Raw genomic sequence first — 20,689 nt, 5'->3', positions numbered from 1 at the left:
GTGTGTTGATTGGCGTACAGTAGACTATTTACTGTGTGTTGATTGGCGTACAGTAGACTATTTACTGTGTGTTGATTGGCGTACAGTAGACTATTTACTGTGTGTTGATTGGCGTACAGTAGACTATTTACTGTGTGTTGATTGGCGTATAGTAGACTATTTACTGTGTGTTGATTGGCGTATAGTAGACTATTTACTGTGTGTTGATTGGCGTATAGTAGACTATTTACTGTGTGTTGATTGGCATACAGTAGACTATTTACTGTGTGTTGATTGGCATACAGTAGACTATTTACTGTGTGTTGATTGGCGTACAGTAGACTATTTACTGTGTTGATTGGCGTACAGTAGACTATTTACTGTGTGTTGATTGGCGTACAGTAGACTATTTACTGTGTGTTGATTGGCGTATAGTAGACTATTTACTGTGTGTTGATTGCGCAGTAGACTATTTACTGTGTGTTGATTGGCGTACAGTAGACTATTTACTGTGTGTTGATTGGCGTAGACTATTTACTGTGTGTTGATTGGCGTAGACTATTTACTGTGTTGATTGGCATAAAGTGTGGATTGCAGTCACTAAATTGTTACAGAACTAAAATGCTGTTTAATTTGGTCAGCTGCGTAAATTAAGTTCTGGGTCCACGTGTTAGAAATGAAAAAACCTCATAAAAGGACTGACTACTTTTTCTAATTGGCTGACTACTCTTATGTACTTGTGGAAAACTAAAGACTACTACTATTACTACTACTGCTAATAATACTCTTAATTCTACTACAAATATGAATACTTATACTACTACTACATCTCTGCCTTGGTCTCCATCTCACCTGGGTCCTGTTCAGTAGATAGTAAACGAAGGAAACAGATAGTCGGTACTAACTTTGCTGCTATAACAATGATTCCGGTATAATTTCATGCCCTCTTCTTGGTAGTTTGGTAAAGGTTAGTTATGTCCCTAACTAAAACACAGTTCTAAACGATTAGCTTGGTCCAGTGCTGTGATTGTAAGACTAACCTGTCAATCGTCAGTCCAGTGCTTTGATTGGAGGACTAACCTGTCAGTCCAGTGCTGTGATTGGAAGACTAACCTGTCAGTCTTGTACAGGTCCCGGTCGCCCCAGCCCCCTGCTGAAGACGAAGAGGAGGAGGACTTTGATGACACTTTGGTGGCTCTGGACACATGTGAGTAACATCTGAGAACTCCAGTTGACCCCCCCAAAAAAGACGATACCGATTAATCGGACGATTTTTATATATTTATTTGTAATAATGACAATTACAACAATACTGAATGAACACTTATTTTAACTTAATACATCAATAAAAATCTATTTAGTTTGAAATAAATAATGAAAGACGTTCGTTTTGGTTTAAATAATGCAAAAACAAAGTGTTGTATGTGGCAATATGTGCCATGTAAGAAAGCTAACGTTTCAGTTCCTTGCTCAGAACATGAGAACATATGAAAGCTGGTGGTTCCTTTTAACATGAGACTTCAATATTCCCAGGTAAGAAGTTTTAGGTTGTAGTTATTATAGGAATTATAGGACTATTTCTCTCTATACCATTTGTATTTCATTAACCTTTGACTATTGGGTGTTCTAATAGGCACTTTGGTATTGCCAGTGTAATCTCGGGAGTTGATAGGCTTGAAGTCATAAACAGCGCTGTGCTTCAAGCATTGCTAAGAGCTGCTGGCAAAAGCAGGAAAGTGCTGTTAGAATGAAAGCTTACGAGCCTGTTGCTGCCTACCACCGCTCAGTCAGACTGCTCTATCAAATATCAAATCATAGACTTAATTATAACATAACACACAAATATGAGCCTTTGGTCATTAATATAGTCAAATCGGGAAACTATCATTTAAAAAAAAAAAAACGTTTATTCTTTCAGTGAAATACGGAACCGTTTATCTAAATATTGCTGTTACATTGCACAACCATCAATGCTATAACATAATTATGTAAAATTCTGGCAAATTAACTACGGTCTTTGTTAGGAAAAAAATGGTCTTTACACAGTTTGCAACGAGCCAGGCGGCCCAAACTGCTGCATATACCCTGACTCTGCTTGCAAGAGAAGTGACACAATTTCCCTTGGTTAATATGGCCTTCTAACATGAATTTCTTTTAACTAAATATGCAGGTTTAAAAAATATATACTTGTGTATTGATTTTAAGAAAGGCATCGATGTTTATGGTTACGTAACCACAGTCTGCTAACCACAGTCTGCTAACCACAGGCTGCTAACCACAGGCTGCTAACTACAGGCTGCTAACCACAGTCTGCTAACTACAGGCTGCTAACCACAGTCTGCTAACCACAGTCTGCTAACCACAGTCTGCTAACTACAGGCTGCTAACCACAGGCTGCTAACCACAGGCTGCTAACTACAGGCTGCTAACCACAGTCTGCTAACTACAGTCTGCTAACCACAGTCTGCTAACCACAGTCTGCTAACTACAGGCTGCTAACCACAGTCTGCTAACCACAGTCTGCTAACCACAGTCTGCTAACTACAGTCTGCTAACCACAGTCTGCTAACTACAGTCTGCTAACCACAGTCTGCTAACTACAGGCTGCTAACCACAGTCTGCTAACTACAGTCTGCTAACCACAAACACTCCACAGCACAGTCTGCTAACCACAGTCTGCTAACCACAGTCTGCTAACTACAGTCTGCTAACTACAGTCTGCTAACCACAGTCTGCTAACCACAGTCTGCTAACTACAGTCTGCTAACCACAGTCTGCTAACTACAGTCTGCTAACCACAGTCTGCTAACTACAGTCTGCTAACCACAGTCTGCTAACCACAGGCTGCTAACCACAGTCTGCTAACCACAGTCTGCTAACCACAGTCTGCTAACCACAAACACTCCACAGCACAGTCTGCTAACCACAGTCTGCTAACCACAGTCTGCTAACTACAGGCTGCTAACCACAGTCTGCTAACCACAGTCTGCTAACCACAGTCTGCTAACTACAGTCTGCTAACCACAGTCTGCTAACTACAGTCTGCTAACCACAGTCTGCTAACTACAGGCTGCTAACCACAGTCTGCTAACTACAGTCTGCTAACCACAAACACTCCACAGCACAGTCTGCTAACCACAGTCTGCTAACCACAGTCTGCTAACTACAGTCTGCTAACTACAGTCTGCTAACCACAGTCTGCTAACCACAGTCTGCTAACTACAGTCTGCTAACCACAGTCTGCTAACTACAGTCTGCTAACCACAGTCTGCTAACTACAGTCTGCTAACCACAGTCTGCTAACCACAGGCTGCTAACCACAGTCTGCTAACCACAGTCTGCTAACCACAGTCTGCTAACCACAAACACTCCACAGCACAGTCTGCTAACCACAGTCTGCTAACCACAGTCTGCTAACCACAGGCTGCTAACTACAGTCTGCTAACCACAGTCTGCTATCCACAGTCTGCTAACCACAAACACTCCACAGCACAGTCTGCTAACCACAGTCTGCTAACCACAGTCTGCTAACCACAGGCTGCTAACCACAGTCTGCTAACCACAGTCTGCTAACCACAGGCTGCTAACCACAGTCTGCTAACCACAGGCTGCTAACCACAGGCTGCTAACCACAGTCTGCTAACCACAGGCTGCTAACTACAGTCTGCTAACCACAGTCTGCTAACCACAGTCTGCTAACCACAGTCTCCTAACCACAGTCTGCTAACCACAGGCTGCTAACCACAGGCTGCTAACCACAGTCTGCTAACCACAGGCTGCTAACCACAGTCTGCTAACCACAGGCTGCTAACCACAGTCTGCTATCCACAGTCTAACCACAGGCTGCTAACTACAGTCTGCTAACCACAGTCTGCTAACCACAGTCTGCTAACCACAGTCTCCTAACCACAGTCTGCTAACCACAGGCTGCTAACCACAGGCTGCTAACCACAGTCTGCTAACCACAGGCTGCTAACCACAGTCTGCTAACCACAGGTACACATTGGTGCAACGACAGTGCTTTGTTCTCGAATGCGCTTTTGTTAAATCATCTCCCGTTTGGCGAAGTCGAAGTAGGCTGTGATTCGTTGATAAAATAACAGGCACCGCATTGATTATGTGCAACGCAGGACAAGCTAGTTAAACTAGTAATATCATCAACCATGTGTAGTTAACTAGTGATTATGTTAAGATCGATTGTTTTTTTATAAGATAAGTTTAATGCTAGCTAGCACCTTACCTTGCTGCACTCGCGTAACAGGTGGTCATCCTGCCGCGCAGTCTCCTCGTGGAGTGCAATATATAATCGCCGTCCAAAAATGCAGATTACCGATTGTTATGAAAACTTGAAATCGGCCCCAATTAATCGGCCATGCCGATTAATCGGTCGACCTCTAATTTTGATGTTTATATACACAAAATAATGTGGACACCCCTTCAAATGAGGGGATTCGGCTATTTCAGCTACACCTGTTGCTGACAGGTGTATTAAAACGAGCACGCCGCCATGCAATCTCCATAGACAAACATTGGCAGTAGAATGGCCTTACTGAAGAGCTCAGTGACTTTCAACGTGGCACCGTCATAGGATGCCACCTTTCCAACAAGTCATTTTGAAGTAGAAACGTCTAGGAGCAACAGCGGCTCAGCTACAAAGTGGTAGGCCACACAAACTCACAGAACGGGACCGTCGAGTGCTGAAGCGCTTACAAAAATTTTTTTATCACTCGGTTGCATCACTCACTACCGAGTTCCTAACTGCCTCTGGAAGCAACATCAGCACAAGAACTGTTCGTCAGGAGCTTCATGAAATTAGTTTCCGTGGCCGAGCAGCCGCACACACAAGCCTAAGATCACCAAGTATAATGCCAAGCGTTGGTTGGAGTGGTGTAAAGCTCGCCGCCATTTTACTCTGGAAGAGTGGAAACACGTTCTCTGGAGTGATGGATCACGCTTCACCGTATGGCAGTCTGACGGAGGAATATGGGTTTGGTAGATGCCAGGAGAACTCTACCTGCCCCAATGCACAGTGCCCACTGTAAAGTTTGGTGGAGGAGGAATAATGTTCTGGGGCTGTTTTTCATGGTTCGGGCTCCTTAGATCCAGTGAAGGGAAATCTCAATGCAACAGCATACATAAAGGGGGGGACCAACTCCATATTAATGACTTCCCAGAAGAGTGGAGGCTGTTATAGCAGCAAAGGGGGGACCAACTCCATATTAATGTCTTCCCAGAAGAGTGGAGGCTGTTATAGCAGCAAAGGGGGGTCCAACTCCATATTAATGTCTTCCCAGAAGAGTGGATGCTGTTATAGCAGCAAAGGGGGGTCCAACTCCATATTAATGACTTCCCAGAAGAGTGGAGGCTGTTATAGCAGCAAAGGGGGGTCCAACTCCATATGAATGACTTCCCAGAAGAGTGGAGGCTGTTATAGCAGCAAAGGAGGGACCAACTCCATATTAATGTCTTCCCAGAAGAGTGGAGGCTGTTATAGCAGCAAAGGGGGGTCCAACTCCATATTAATGTCTTCCCAGAAGAGTGGAGGCTGTTATAGCAGCAAAGGGGGGTCCAACTCCATATTAATGACTTCCCAGAAGAGTGGAGGCTGTTATAGCAGCAAAGGGGGGACCAACTCCATATTAATGCCCGTGATGTAATCAAATCAAATGTATTTATATAGCCCTTCGTACATCAGCTGATATCTCAAAGTGCTGTACAGAAACCCAGCCTAAAACCCCAAACAGCAAGCAATGCAGGTGTAGAAGCACGGTGGCTAGGAAAAACTCCCTAGAAAGGCCAAAACCTAGGAAGATGTAATGTAATGAGATGTAATAAGATGTTCGTCAACCAGGTTACCACATACATTTGGTCATGTAGTGTACTTATCTCTCTCGTGTCCCACAGATAACTGTGACCTCCACTTCAAGGTGTCCCGTGATCGTTACAGCGGTTACCCTCTGACCATCGAGGGCTTTGCCTACCTCTGGGCCGGAGCTAGAGCATCCTACGGAGTCAGCAAGGCCAAAGTCTGCTACGAGATGAAGGTAACGGAGAGAGAAACAAAACCATAGGTCGCATCCCAAATTACAGCCTATTCCCTATATAGTGCACTAGTTTTTGACCAGGTGTCGTGATGTATCGGCTGTGATCCCTTTTAGTAAATGACCAATCACTAAGTTAGTCACAATAATGGTACCGACCAATCACTACGTTAGTCACAATAATGGTACCGACCAATCACTACGTTAGTCACAATAATGGTACCGACCAATCACTACGTTAGTCACAATAATGGTACCGACCAATCACTACGTTAGTCACAATAATGGTACCGACCAATCACTACGTTAGTCACAATAATGGTACCGACCAATCACTACGTTAGTCACAATAATGGTACCGACCAATCACTACGTTAGTCACAATAATGGTACCGACCAATCACTACGTTAGTCACAATAATGGTACCGACCAATCACTACGTTAGTCACAATAATGGTACCGACCAATCACTACGTTAGTCACAATAATGGTACCGACCAATCACTACGTTAGTCACAATAAATCACTACGTTAGTCACAATAATGGTACCGACCAATCACTACGTTAGTCACAATAATGGTACCGACCAATCACTACGTTAGTCACAATAATGGTACCGACCAATCACTACGTTAGTCACAATAATGGTACCGACCAATCACTAAGTTAGTCACAATAATGGTACCGACCAATCACTACGTTAGTCACAATAATGGTACCGACCAATCACTATGTTAGTCACAATAATGGTACCGACCAATCACTAAGTTAGTCACAATAATGGTACCGACCAATCACTACGTTAGTCACAATAATGGTACCGACCAATCACTACGTTAGTCACAATAATGGGACCGACCAATCACCAAGTTAGTCACAATAATGGTACCGACCAATCACTACGTTAGTCACAATAATGGTACCGACCAATCACTACGTTAGTCACAATAATGGTACCGACCAATCACTACGTTAGTCACAATAATGGTACCGACCAATCACTACGTTAGTCACAATAATGGTACCGACCAATCACTACGTTAGTCACAATAATGGTACCGACCAATCACTACGTTAGTCACAATAATGGTACCGACCAATCACTACGTTAGTCACAATAATGGTACCGACCAATCACTTTGAACAGGATGTACATACACATTAACAGGATATATTTGATGAGGGATAAAATTGAAATTCACTTCACGATAAACTGCCATGTGACTTGTCGAGCCCTTGGCTCGTGGAGCCTCCGTTTGGCCTCCCGAATGGCTCCCTAGTCCTTTATAGTGTACATGAGCCCCACTGTATATAGGGAATAGGGTGTCTGAATAGGGAATAGGGTGTCTGAATAGGTATTTAGGGAATAGGGTGTCTGAATAGGGAATAGGGTGTCTGAATAGGGAATAGGGTGTCTGAATAGGGAATAGGGTGTCTGAATAGGGAATAGGGTGTCTGAATATGTATATAGGGTATAGGGTGTCTGAATAGGTATATAGGGAATAGGGTGTCTGAATAGGTATATCGGGAATAGGGTGTCTGAATAGGTATTTAGGGTATAGGGTGTCTGAATAGGTATTTAGGGAATAGGGTGTCTGAATAGGTATATCGGGAATAGGGTGTCTGAATAGGTATTTAGGGAATAGGGTGTCTGAATAGGTATATCGGGAATAGGGTGTCTGAGTATGTATATCGGGAATAGGGTGTCTGAATATGTATATCGGGAATAGGGTGTCTGAATAGGTATTTAGGGAATAGGGTGTCTGAATAGGGAATAGGGTGTCTGAATAGGTATATCGGGAATAGGGTGTCTGAATAGGTATTTAGGGTATAGGGTGTCTGAATAGGTATTTAGGGAATAGGGTGTCTGAATATGTATATAGGGAATAGGGTGTCTGAATAGGGAATAGGGTGTCTGAATAGGTATTTAGGGTATAGGGTGTCTGAATAGGTATTTAGGGAATAGGGTGTCTGAATAGGTATTTAGGGTATAGGGTGTCTGAATAGGTATTTAGGGAATAGGGTGTCTGAATAGGGTGTCTGAATAGGGTGTCTGAGTAGGTATTTAGGGAATAGGGTGTCTGAATAGGTATATCGGGAATAGGGTGTCTGAATAGGTATTTAGGGAATAGGGTGTCTGAATAGGTATTTAGGGAATAGGGTGTCTGAATATGTATATAGGGAATAGAGTGTCTGAATAAGTATATAGGCAATAGGGTGTCATTTGAGAGGCATCCTGCCTGTCTCTCTCTACTGACCTGTCTGTCTCTCCTTCTGACTTGTCTGTCTCTCTACTGACCTGTCTGTCTCTCCTACTGACCTGTCTGTCTCTCTCTACTGACCTGTCTGTCTCTCCTACTGACCTGTCTGTCTCTCCTACTGACCTGTCTGTCTCTCCTTCTGACTTGTCTGTCTCTCTACTGACCTGTCTGTCTCTCCTACTGACCTGTCTGTCTCTCTCTACTGACCTGTCTGTCTCTCCTACTGACCTGTCTGTCTCTCCTACTGACCTGTCTGTCTCTCCTGCTGACCTGTCTGTCTCTCCTACTGACCTGTCTGTCTCTACTGACCTGTCTGTCTCTCCTACTGACCTGTCTGTCTCTCTACTGACCTGTCTGTCTCTACTGACTTGTCTGTCTCTCCTTCTGACCTGTCTGTCTCTCCTTCTGACCTGTCTGTCTCTCCTACTGACCTGTCTGTCTCTCTACTGATCTGTCTGTCTCTCCTACTGACCTGTCTGTCTCTCCTTCTGACTTTTCTGTCTCTCTACTGACCTGTCTGTCTCTCTACTGACTTGTCTGTCTCTCTACTGACCTGTCTGTCTCTCTACTGACCTGTTGACCTGTCTGTCTCTCCTTCTGACCTGTCTGTCTCTCTACTGACCTGTCTGTCTCTCCTACTGACCTGTCTGTCTCTCTACTGACCTGTCTGTCTCTACTGACTTGTCTGTCTCTCCTTCTGACCTGTCTGTCTCTCCTACTGACCTGTCTGTCTCTCCTTCTGACTTGTCTGTCTCTCCTAATGACTTGTCTGTCTCCTACTGACCTGTCTGTCTCTCTACTGATCTGTCTGTCTCTCTACTGACCTGTCTGTCTCTCCTTCTGACTTGTCTGTCTCTCTACTGACCTGTCTGTCTCTCTACTGACCTGTCTGTCTCTCCTTCTGGCTTGTCTGTCTCTCTACTGACCTGTCTGTCTCTCCTTCTGGCTTGTCTGTCTGTCTACTGACCTGTCTGTCTCTCCTTCTGACTTGTCGGTCTCTCTACTGACCTGTCTGTCTCTCTACTGACCTGTTGACCTGTCTGTCTCTCCTTCTGGCTTGTCTGTCTCTCTACTGACCTGTTGACCTGTCTGTCTCTCTACTGACCTGTTGACTTGTCTGTCTCTCCTACTGACCTGTCTGTCTCTCTGCTGTAGATCCTAGAGGAGATAGCTGTGAAGCACCTCCCGTCCTCTGAGCCTGATCCCCATGTGGTCCGGATAGGATGGTCCCTGGACTCCTGCAGCACACAGCTGGGTAAGGACAGCACACACATGAACACATGTGGACGAACACACACATACAGGCACGCACAACACACACGCACTCCCGCCACACACACACGCGGGCGGACGGACGGAGGGAGACTCTGTTTGACACGTAGCTTCGGTATATTCCAGGTGAGGAAGCGTTTTCGTTTGGATACGGAGGAACAGGGAAAAAATCCTCTGACTGTAAGTTTGAAGACTACGGAGAGAAGTTTGGAGAGAATGATGTCATCGGCTGTTTCATTGTGAGTAATACTTATCATTCAGTCATATTTATCTTAGAGTTAGTTAGTAGAGTTAGTTAGTTAGTAGAGTGAGTTAGTAGAGTTAGTTAGTTAGTAGAGTTAGTTAGTTAGTATGGTAGAGTTAGTTAGTAGAGTTAGTTAGTTAGTAGAGTGAGTTAGTAGAGTTAGTTAGTTAGTAGAGTTAGTTAGTTAGTATGGTAGAGTTAGTTAGTTAGTTGTTGTTGTTGTATTGTCTACAGTGATCGTCCCATTACTAGCTATAGGGAGACTATACTCATATCATTCAGTCATATTTATCTTAGAGTTAGTTAGTAGAGTTAGTTAGTTAGTAGAGTTAGTTAGTTAGTAGAGTTAGTTAGTTAGTTAGTTGTTGTTGTTGTATTGTCTACAGTGATCGTCCCATTACTAGCTATAGGGAGACTATACTCATATCATTCAGTCATATTTATCTTAGAGTTAGTTAGTTAGTAGAGTTAGTTAGTTAGTTAGTTAGTAGAGTTAGTTCGTTAGTAGAGTTAGTTAGTTAGTAGAATTAGTTAGTTGAGTTAGTTAGTTAGTATGGTAGAGTTAGTTAGTAGAGTTAGTTAGTTAGTATGGTAGAGTTAGTTAGTTGAGTTAGTATGGTAGAGTTAGTATGGTAGAGTTACTTAGTAGAGTAGAGTTAGTTAGTAGACATTAGTTTGGTAGAGTTAGTATGGTCGAGTTAGTATGGTCGAGTTAGTAGAGTTAGTTAGTTAGTTAGTATGGTAGAGTTAGTAGAGTTAGTTAGTTAGTTAGTATGGTAGAGTTAGTAGAGTTAGTATGGTAGAGTTAGTAGAGTTAGTTAGTAGAGTTAGTTAGTTAGTAGAGTTAGTATGGTAGAGTTAGTAGAGTTAGTAGAGTTAGTATGGTAGAGTTAGTTAGTAGAGTTAGTTTGGTAGAGTTAGTTACATAGTTCAGCGGAGAGCCTTTAAACATAACTTTATTATTCCATCAGGACTTTGACGCTGGTAGTGAGGAGGTGTGTAGATGGTTAGAGTTAGTATAGTTAGTTGACTTTGTTAGTTAGTTTAACATAACTTTATTATTCCATCAGGACTTTGACGCTGGCAGTGAGGAGGTGTGTAGATGGTTAGAGTTAGTATAGTTAGTTGACTTTGTTAGTTAGTTTAACATAACTTTATTATTCCCACAGGACTTTGACGCTGGCGGTGAGGAGGTGAAGATAGCGTTCTCTAAGAACGGGGTGTGGCTAGACGTGGGGTTCCAGGTGTCGAGGGAGGAGCTGGCGGGGCGCCCCCTGTTCCCCCACGTCCTTGTGAAGAACTGTGCCATCGAGTTTAACTTTGGCCAGAAGGAGGAACCCTTCCACCCCCCTCCGGAGGGGTACAGGTTCATCCAGACTCTTGGTATTGGAGACAGGACCAGGGGGGCTGTAGGACCAGCCAGCAAGGCTGACTGTGAGGTATGGATACTATACACTACTATACAGTACTACTACTACTACTATACAGTACTACTACTATACTGTACTACTATACATTTCTACTACTATACAGTACTACTACTACTATACAGTACTACTAATATACTGTACTACTATACATTACGACTACTATACAGTACTACTATACTATACAGTACTACTACTATACAGTACTACTACTACTACTACTCTACAGTACTACTATACTATACAGTACTACTACTATAACCTACTATACAGTACTACCACGATACAGTACTACTACTATACTGTACTATTACTATACAGTACTACTATACTATACAGTACTACTACTATACAGTACTACTACTGTACTACTACTATACTGTACTACTACTATACAGTACTACTACTATACACTACTATACAGTACTACTACTTTCCAGTACTGCTATACTATATAGATCTACTACTACACTATGCAATACTACTAATATACTATACAGTACCACCACTATACAGTACTACTACTATACACTACCATACAGTACTACTATACTATACAGTAATACTATACAGTACTACTACTATACTGTACTCCTGTACAGTACTACTACTATACAGTACTACTACTATACTATGCAGTATTACTACACTATGCAATACTACTAATATACTATCCAGTACTACTACTATACTATGCAGTGCTGCTATACTATATAGTACTACTACTACACTATGCAATACTGCTAATATACTATACAGTACCACTATACTACTAATGCTACTAATATACTATACGGTACTACTACTATTCAGTACTACTATATTATACAGTACAAATACTACACTATGCAGTATTACTAAACTGTACAGTACTGCTATACTTTATAGTACTACTACTACACTGTGCAATACTACTAATATACCATACAGTACTATACTATGCAGTGCTGCTATACTATATAGTACTACTACTACACTATGCAATACTACTAATATACTATACAGTACTGCTATACTATATAGGGCCAGGATGATACCAGTATCGCAGTATTTTTTCCACGGCAAAAAGTACGAAGCAGACAAAAGTCTTTGGTCCTTTAGAAACCTGCTGTATATAATATATATATTATATATATATGAATATATAACATATTATGTGATATAGCTTAGAAAATATACTGAACAAAAATATAAACGCAACATGCAACATTTTCAAAGATTTTACTGAGTTACAGTTAATATGAGGAAATCAGTCAATTGAAATAAATAAATTAGGCCCTAATCTATGGGATATCACATGACTGGGCAGGGGCGCAGCCGTGGGTGGGCCTGGGAGGGCACAGGTTTTATTGTCCCCAGCACAAGGGGCACCTGTGTAATGATCGTGCTGTTTAATCAGCTTCTTGATATGCCACACCTGTCAGGTGGATGGATTATCTTGGCAAAAGGAAAAATGCTCACTAACAGGGATGTAAACAAAATTGTGTACAATATTTGAGAGAAATACGTTTTTTTGTGCAGTATGGAACATTTCTGGGATATTATATTTCAGCTCATGAAACAACGGGCAAATACTTTACAATGTTGTGTTTATATATTGTTTCCAACATTAGGGCTGTTTTCCTAAAGAAGTTAAATATGCTTCTTTTTTAATTTCCTAATGAGTATCGTGATACTGGTATCGTCCCAGCCCTAATACAAACCAGTACGACAACTATACTATACAGTACTACTACTATACTATACAGTACTACTACTATACTATACAGTACTACTACTATACTATACAGTACTACTACTATACTATACAGTACTACTACTATACTATACAGTACTACCACTGTACAGCAATATGACTATACCATTCAGTACTACCACTATACTGTAATGAAACAGACAGGGAGCCTGAGGTCCAGTGGTCCAGTGCGCTATCGACTGCGCCGCAAAAGCATTCTCAAACGGCAGAATCGATTTCTGCGCTTATAAACCCAGGGTCGTTACAGTACTACTATACAGTACTACTACTATGCAGTATTACCACTATACTATACAGCACTACTACTGTACTATATGGTACTACTACTATAAAGTACTACTACTACAGTAATTATACTATACTACATAGTACTGCTGCTATACTATACAGTACTACCACTATACTGTACAGTACTACCACTATACTATACAGTACTACCACTATACTATACAGTACTGCCACTATACTATACAGTGCTGCCACTATACTATACAGTACTATAGGGCTGGGCGGTATACCGTATTTTACAATATACTGGTATTGATGCAGGGACCGGTTTGGGTTTTTACTTTACCTTCTATGACGGTATTTGAATGTTTGGTTTGTTAAATGTGATACACCGTGTTTAACATCTATTTTTTATAGTTTACATCGCTACTTGAGTCATCTCTCTCCCTCCGTGCCGCTTTCCGCAGACCTAGCCCCGCTCCCTGTCACTCAAGGAGCGCATTTGAAGTTCCTTAACCACCAGACACTAGCGTTCAGTCTGCATGGTCAACGCAGCACTTTTCCTAGCAAGTTGGGCCTAAATCTTGTTAGCCGCTAATGCTAATCAGCAGCACATACAACAATGTTGATGACAACGATGCTGTTTTCACTTTGCTTCTTAATATAAATCCACTAGCGTTCTATAATAACACTATTAGTTTGTGTTTGCAAATCTGCAAACAGCTAGTTTGTTATTTTCCTAGCAAGGTGGGCCTAAATCTTGTTAGCCGCTAATGCTAATCGCTAGGTAGCTAGCTAGCTAATAAATGTACTGAGTCAGAGCAAAGATAATTGATAATACCAGTGATGGTGTAGACCTAAATCAACATGTTGTTTGTGTTACAGTACCTTCTAAATCAAAGAGGAATACAAGAAGCATTAATATGTTAGCTACTTGAAGTAGCTAAGAGAAAACAGACGATGTAGCCAAAGATTATAGAGTCCCCTAGGAAACAATTATCAACACTTTGGTTCCTATAAAAAAAATAAAAAACTTTCGTTCCTACCCTAACACAATAACCTCTCCCTGGCATTTTCGTTTGTTTTCATGTCAAACAACGCTATTCAAAGTGGCCACTATTATATTCTAACTATAGAGTTGGAATAATCATTACATTTCCATGATTCCAACCTTTCAAAGTGTTTTGATCTAAATCATAAGTCAAACCGCTATTGCAACATTTGGCCCATATTGTGCAGCCCCACATGGCAGTGTGGAAATGATCTGAAATGAGTGCAGGAAATGCAGAAATGCATTACTCACAAAGCAAATTTAGACGTTTTATCATTTCAAAACATAAAATATCGTCATACCGTCCAATTGTTTTTTAATACCGTGATATATTTTGGCCTTATCGTACAGCACTACTACTATACTATACAGTACTAACACCGTACTATACCGTACTACCACTATACTATACAGTACTACCATTATACTGTACTATGTATCACTACCACTATACTATACAGTACTACCATTATACTGTACTATGTATCACTACTACTATACTATACAGTACTACCATTATACTGTACTATGTATCACTACTACTATACTATACAGTACTACCACCGTACTATACCGTACTACCACTATACTATACAGTACTACCATTATACCGTACTATATATTACTACTACTATACTATACAGTACTACCACCGTACTATACCGTACTACCACTATACTATACAGTACTACCATTATACCGTACTATATATTACTACTACTATACTATACCGTACTACCACTATACTACACAGTACTACCATTATACCGTACTATATATTACTACTCCTATACTATCCCGTACTACCACTATACTATACGGCGCTACCATTATTCCGTACTATATATTACTACTACTATACAGTACTACCACTATACTATACGACACTACCATTATACCGTACTATGTATCACTACTACTATACTATACAGTACTACCACCGTACTATACCGTACTACCAATATACTATACAGTACTACCATTATACCGTACTATATATTACTACTACTATACTATACAGTACTACCACTATACTATACGGCGCTACCATTATACCGTACTATATATTACTACTACTATACTATACAGTACTACCACCGTACTATACCGTACTACCACTATACTACACAGTACTACCATTATACCGTACTATATATTACTACTACTATACTATACAGTACTACCACTATACTATACGGCGCTACCATTATACCGTACTATATATTACTACTACTATACTATACAGTACTACCACTATACTATACGGCACTACCATTATACCGTACTATATATTACTACCACTATACTATACAGTACTACCACCATACTACACAGTACTGCCACCATACTACACAGTACTACTACCATACTACGCAGTACTATCACCATACTACACAGTACTGCCACCATACTACACAGTACTACGGATATACTATGCAGTACTGCTATTATGCTATACTGCTTTTATATTACGCAGTGCTGCTACTATACTATATTATACTACTACCATACTATACACTACTACTACCATACTATACACTACTACTACCATACTATACACTACTACTACCATACTATACACTACTACTACCATACTATACACTACTACTATTGTACTGGACTATATCAGTGTTTTCCACAAGTACATGGAGTAGCCAGACAAATATTTTAAAAAGTAGGCAGTCAGGAAGTTCATTAAACCGGTCTTCTCTTGAGATTAAAGTCATATTTGCAGTTTTACAATTATTTACACTTTTTTGGGGGGGCTATCCAATAGTAAATGGCGTTGAGGCAGGAGAGGAGGAGTCCTGGTGAGATTAAGGCAACGGAAACACCGGCCACCTCTTCCCTACATTCTATTGGCCAAGTCTCTTGATAATGAGATGGATGACCTCTGATCGTGGATTTGATACCAAAGGTCAGAGACAAAACACATCCCTGAGGAGAGACTGTGTTGGTGGTGGAGTGGAGACGCAACACATCCCTGAGGAGAGACTGTGTTGGTGGTGGAGTGGAGACGCAACACATCCCTGAGGAGAGACTGTGTTGGTGGTGGAGTGGAGACGCAACACATCCCTGAGGAGAGACTGTGTTGGTGGTGGAGTGGAGACGCAACACATCCCTGAGGAGAGACTGTGTTGGTGGTGGAGTGGAGACAAAACACATCCCTGAGGAGAGACTGTGTTGGTGGTGGAGTGGAGACGCAACACATCCCTGAGGAGAGACTGTGTTGGTGGTGGAGTGGAGACAAAACACATCCCTGAGGAGAGACTGTGTTGGTGGTGGAGTGGAGACGCAACACATCCCTGAGGAGAGACTGTGTTGGTGGTGGAGTGGAGACGCAACACATCCCTGAGGAGAGACTGTGTTGGTGGTGGAGTGGAGACGCAACACATCCCTGAGGAGAGACTGTGTTGGTGGTGGAGTGGGGACACAACACATCCCTGAGGAGAGACTGTGTTGGTGGTGGAGTGGAGACGCAACACATCCCTGAGGAGAGACTGTGTTGGTGGTGGAGTGGAGACGCAACACATCCCTGAGGAGAGACTGTGTTGGTGGTGGAGTGGAGACGCAACACATCCCTGAGGAGAGACTGTGTTGGTGGTGGAGTGGAGACAAAACACATCCCTGAGGAGAGACTGTGTTGGTGGTGGAGTGGAGACAAAACACATCCCTGAGGAGAGACTGTGTTGGTGGTGGAGTGGGGACACAACACATCCCTGAGGAGAGACTGTGTTGGTGGTGGAGTGGAGACAAAACACATCCCTGAGGAGAGACTGTGTTGGTGGTGGAGTGGAGACAAAACACATCCCTGAGGAGAGACTGTGTTGGTGGTGGAGTGGAGACAAAACACATCCCTGAGGAGAGACTGTGTTGGTGGTGGAGTGGAGACGCAACACATCCCTGAGGAGAGACTGTGTTGGTGGTGGAGTGGAGACGCAACACATCCCTGAGGAGAGACTGTGTTGGTGGTGGAGTGGAGACGCAACACATCCCCTGAGGAGAGACTGTGTTGGTGGTGGAGTGGAGACGCAACACATCCCTGAGGAGAGACTGTGTTGGTGGTGGAGTGGAGACGCAACACATCCCTGAGGAGAGACTGTGTTGGTGGTGGAGTGGAGACGCAACACATCCCTGAGGAGAGACTGTGTTGGTGGTGGAGTGGAGACGCAACACATCCCTGAGGAGAGACTGTGTTGGTGGTGGAGTGGAGACGCAACACATCCCTGAGGAGAGACTGTGTTGGTGGTGGAGTGGAGACGCAACACATCCCTGAGGAGAGACTGTGTTGGTGGTGGAGTGGGGACACAACACATCCCTGAGGAGAGACTGTGTTGGTGGTGGAGTGGAGACGCAACACATCCCTGAGGAGAGACTGTGTTGGTGGTGGAGTGGAGTGGAGACGCAACACATCCCTGAGGAGAGACTGTGTTGGTGGTGGAGTGGAGACGCAACACATCCCTGAGGAGAGACTGTGTTGGTGGTGGAGTGGAGACAAAACACATCCCTGAGGAGAGACTGTGTTGGTGGTGGAGTGGAGACAAAACACATCCCTGAGGAGAGACTGTGTTGGTGGTGGAGTGGGGACACAACACATCCCTGAGGAGAGACTGTGTTGGTGGTGGAGTGGAGACAAAACACATCCCTGAGGAGAGACTGTGTTGGTGGTGGAGTGGAGACAAAACACATCCCTGAGGAGAGACTGTGTTGGTGGTGGAGTGGAGACAAAACACATCCCTGAGGAGAGACTGTGTTGGTGGTGGAGTGGAGACAAAACACATCCCTGAGGAGAGACTGTGTTGGTGGTGGAGTGGAGACGCAACACATCCCTGAGGAGAGACTGTGTTGGTGGTGGAGTGGAGACAAAACACATCCCTGAGGAGAGACTGTGTTGGTGGTGGAGTGGAGACGCAACACATCCCTGAGGAGAGACTGTGTTGGTGGTGGAGTGGAGACGCAACACATCCCTGAGGAGAGACTGTGTTGGTGGTGGAGTGGAGACAAAACACATCCCTGAGGAGAGACTGTGTTGGTGGTGGAGTGGAGACGCAACACATCCCTGAGGAGAGACTGTGTTGGTGGTGGAGTGGAGACGCAACACATCCCTGAGGAGAGACTGTGTTGGTGGTGGAGTGGAGACGCAACACATCCCTGAGGAGAGACTGTGTTGGTGGTGGAGTGGAGACGCAACACATCCCTGAGGAGAGACTGTGTTGGTGGTGGAGTGGAGACAAAACACATCCCTGAGGAGAGACTGTGTTGGTGGTGGAGTGGAGACGCAACACATCCCTGAGGAGAGACTGTGTTGGTGGTGGAGTGGAGACGCAACACATCCCTGAGGAGAGACTGTGTTGGTGGTGGAGTGGAGACAAAACACATCCCTGAGGAGAGACTGTGTTGGTGGTGGAGTGGAGACGCAACACATCCCTGAGGAGAGACTGTGTTGGTGGTGGAGTGGAGACACAACACATCCCTGAGGAGAGACTGTGTTGGTGGTGGAGTGGAGACGCAACACATCCACACATAGATGTCTATAGACCATGTTAATACCCCCTCTAGATGTCTATAGACCATGTTAATACCCCCTCTAGATGTCTATAGACCATGTTAATACCCCCTCTAGATGTCTATAGACCATGTTAATACCCCCTCTAGATGTCTATAGACCATGTTAATACCCCTTCTAGATGTCTATAGACCATGTTAATACCCCCTCTAGATGTCTATAGACCATGTTAATACCCCTCTAGATGTCTATAGACCATGTTAATACCCCTCTAGATGTCTATAGACCATGTTAATACCCCCTCTAGATGTCTATAGACCATGTTAATACCCCTCTAGATGTCTATAGACCATGTTAATACCCCTTCTAGATGTCTATAGACCATGTTATTACCCCCTCTAGATGTCTATAGACCATGTTAATACCCCCTCTAGATGTCTATAGACCATGTTAATACCCCCTCTAGATGTCTATAGACCAAGTTAATACCCCCTCTAGATGTCTATAGACCATGTTAATACCCCCTCTAGATGTCTATAGACCATGTTAATACCCCCTCTAGATGTCTATAGACCATGTTAATGCCCCCTCTAGATGTCTATAGACCATGTTAATACCCCCTCTAGATGTCTATAGACCATGTTAATATCCCCTCTAGATGTCTATAGACCACGTTAATACCCCCTCTAGATGTCTATAGACCATGTTAATACCCCCACAGATGTCTATAGACCACGTTAATACCCCCTCTAGATGTCTATAGACCATGTTAATACCCCTCTAGATGTCTATAGACCATGTTAATACCCCTCTAGATGTCTATAGACCATGTTATTACCCCTCTAGATGTCTATAGACCATGTTAATACCCCCTCTAGATGTCTATAGACCAAGTTAATACCCCCTCTAGATGTCTATAGACCATGTTAATACCCCCTCTAGATGTCTATAGACCATGCTAATACCCCCTCTAGATGTCTATAGACCATGTTAATACCCCCTCTAGATGTCTATAGACCATGTTAATACCCCCTCTAGATGTCTATAGACCATGTTAATAGCCCCTCTAGATGTCTATAGACCACGTTAATACCCCCTCTAGATGTCTATAGACCATGTTAATACCCCTCTAGATGTCTATAGACCATGTTAATACCCCCTCTAGATGTCTATAGACCATGTTAATACCCCTCTAGATGTCTATAGACCATGTTAATACCCCTCTAGATGTCTATAGACCATGTTAATACCCCCTCTAGATGTCTATAGACCATGTTAATACCCCTCTAGATGTCTATAGACCATGTTAATACCCCCTCTAGATGTCTATAGACCATGTTAATACCCCTCTAGATGTCTATAGACCATGTTAATATCCCCTCTAGATGTCTATAGACCATGTTATTACCCCCTCTAGATGTCTATAGACCATGTTAATACCCCCTCTAGATGTCTATAGACCATGTTATTACCCCCTCTAGATGTCTATAGACCATGTTAATACCCCTCTAGATGTCTATAGACCAAGTTAATACCCCTCTAGATGTCTATAGACCATGTTAATACCCCCTCTAGATGTCTATAGACCATGTTATTACCCCCTCTAGATGTCTATAGACCATGTTAATACCCCCTCTAGATGTCTATAGACCAAGTTAATACCCCTCTAGATGTCTATAGACCATGTTATTACCCCCTCTAGATGTCTATAGACCATGTTAATACCCCCTCTAGATGTCTATAGACCATGTTAGTACCCCCTCTAGATGTCTATAGACCATGTTAATACCCCCTCTAGATGTCTATAGACCATGTTAATAACCCTCTAGATGTCTATAGACCATGTTAATACCCCCTCTAGATGTCTTTAGACCATGTTAATACCCCCTCTAGATGTCTATAGACCATGTTAATACCCCTC

The 20,689-nt window shown here is 42.8% G+C and overlaps 1 protein-coding gene across 2 annotated transcripts in view; it reads left to right on the top strand.

Annotated features, from left to right (window-relative positions):
* The window catches only part of hnrnpul1 (heterogeneous nuclear ribonucleoprotein U-like 1), a 78,445-nt gene that overhangs the window by 34,997 nt on the left and 22,759 nt on the right, over positions 1 to 20,689 (top strand). For both annotated transcript variants that reach the window (XM_065000611.1, XM_065000610.1), the window contains exons 5-9: positions 1,110 to 1,186; positions 5,884 to 6,023; positions 9,439 to 9,538; positions 9,682 to 9,794; positions 10,969 to 11,238. In XM_065000611.1, coding sequence (XP_064856683.1) covers positions 1,110 to 1,186; positions 5,884 to 6,023; positions 9,439 to 9,538; positions 9,682 to 9,794; positions 10,969 to 11,238 — 700 coding nt within the window. The remainder of the gene's footprint in view (positions 1 to 1,109; positions 1,187 to 5,883; positions 6,024 to 9,438; positions 9,539 to 9,681; positions 9,795 to 10,968; positions 11,239 to 20,689) is intronic.

This window comes from Oncorhynchus nerka, linkage group LG14 (genome assembly GCF_034236695.1).
Source record: "Oncorhynchus nerka isolate Pitt River linkage group LG14, Oner_Uvic_2.0, whole genome shotgun sequence".
Lineage (NCBI taxonomy): Eukaryota > Metazoa > Chordata > Actinopteri > Salmoniformes > Salmonidae > Oncorhynchus > Oncorhynchus nerka.
Note: the sequence above shows the minus strand (reverse complement) of the source record. Positions and strands in the feature narration are given on the sequence as shown.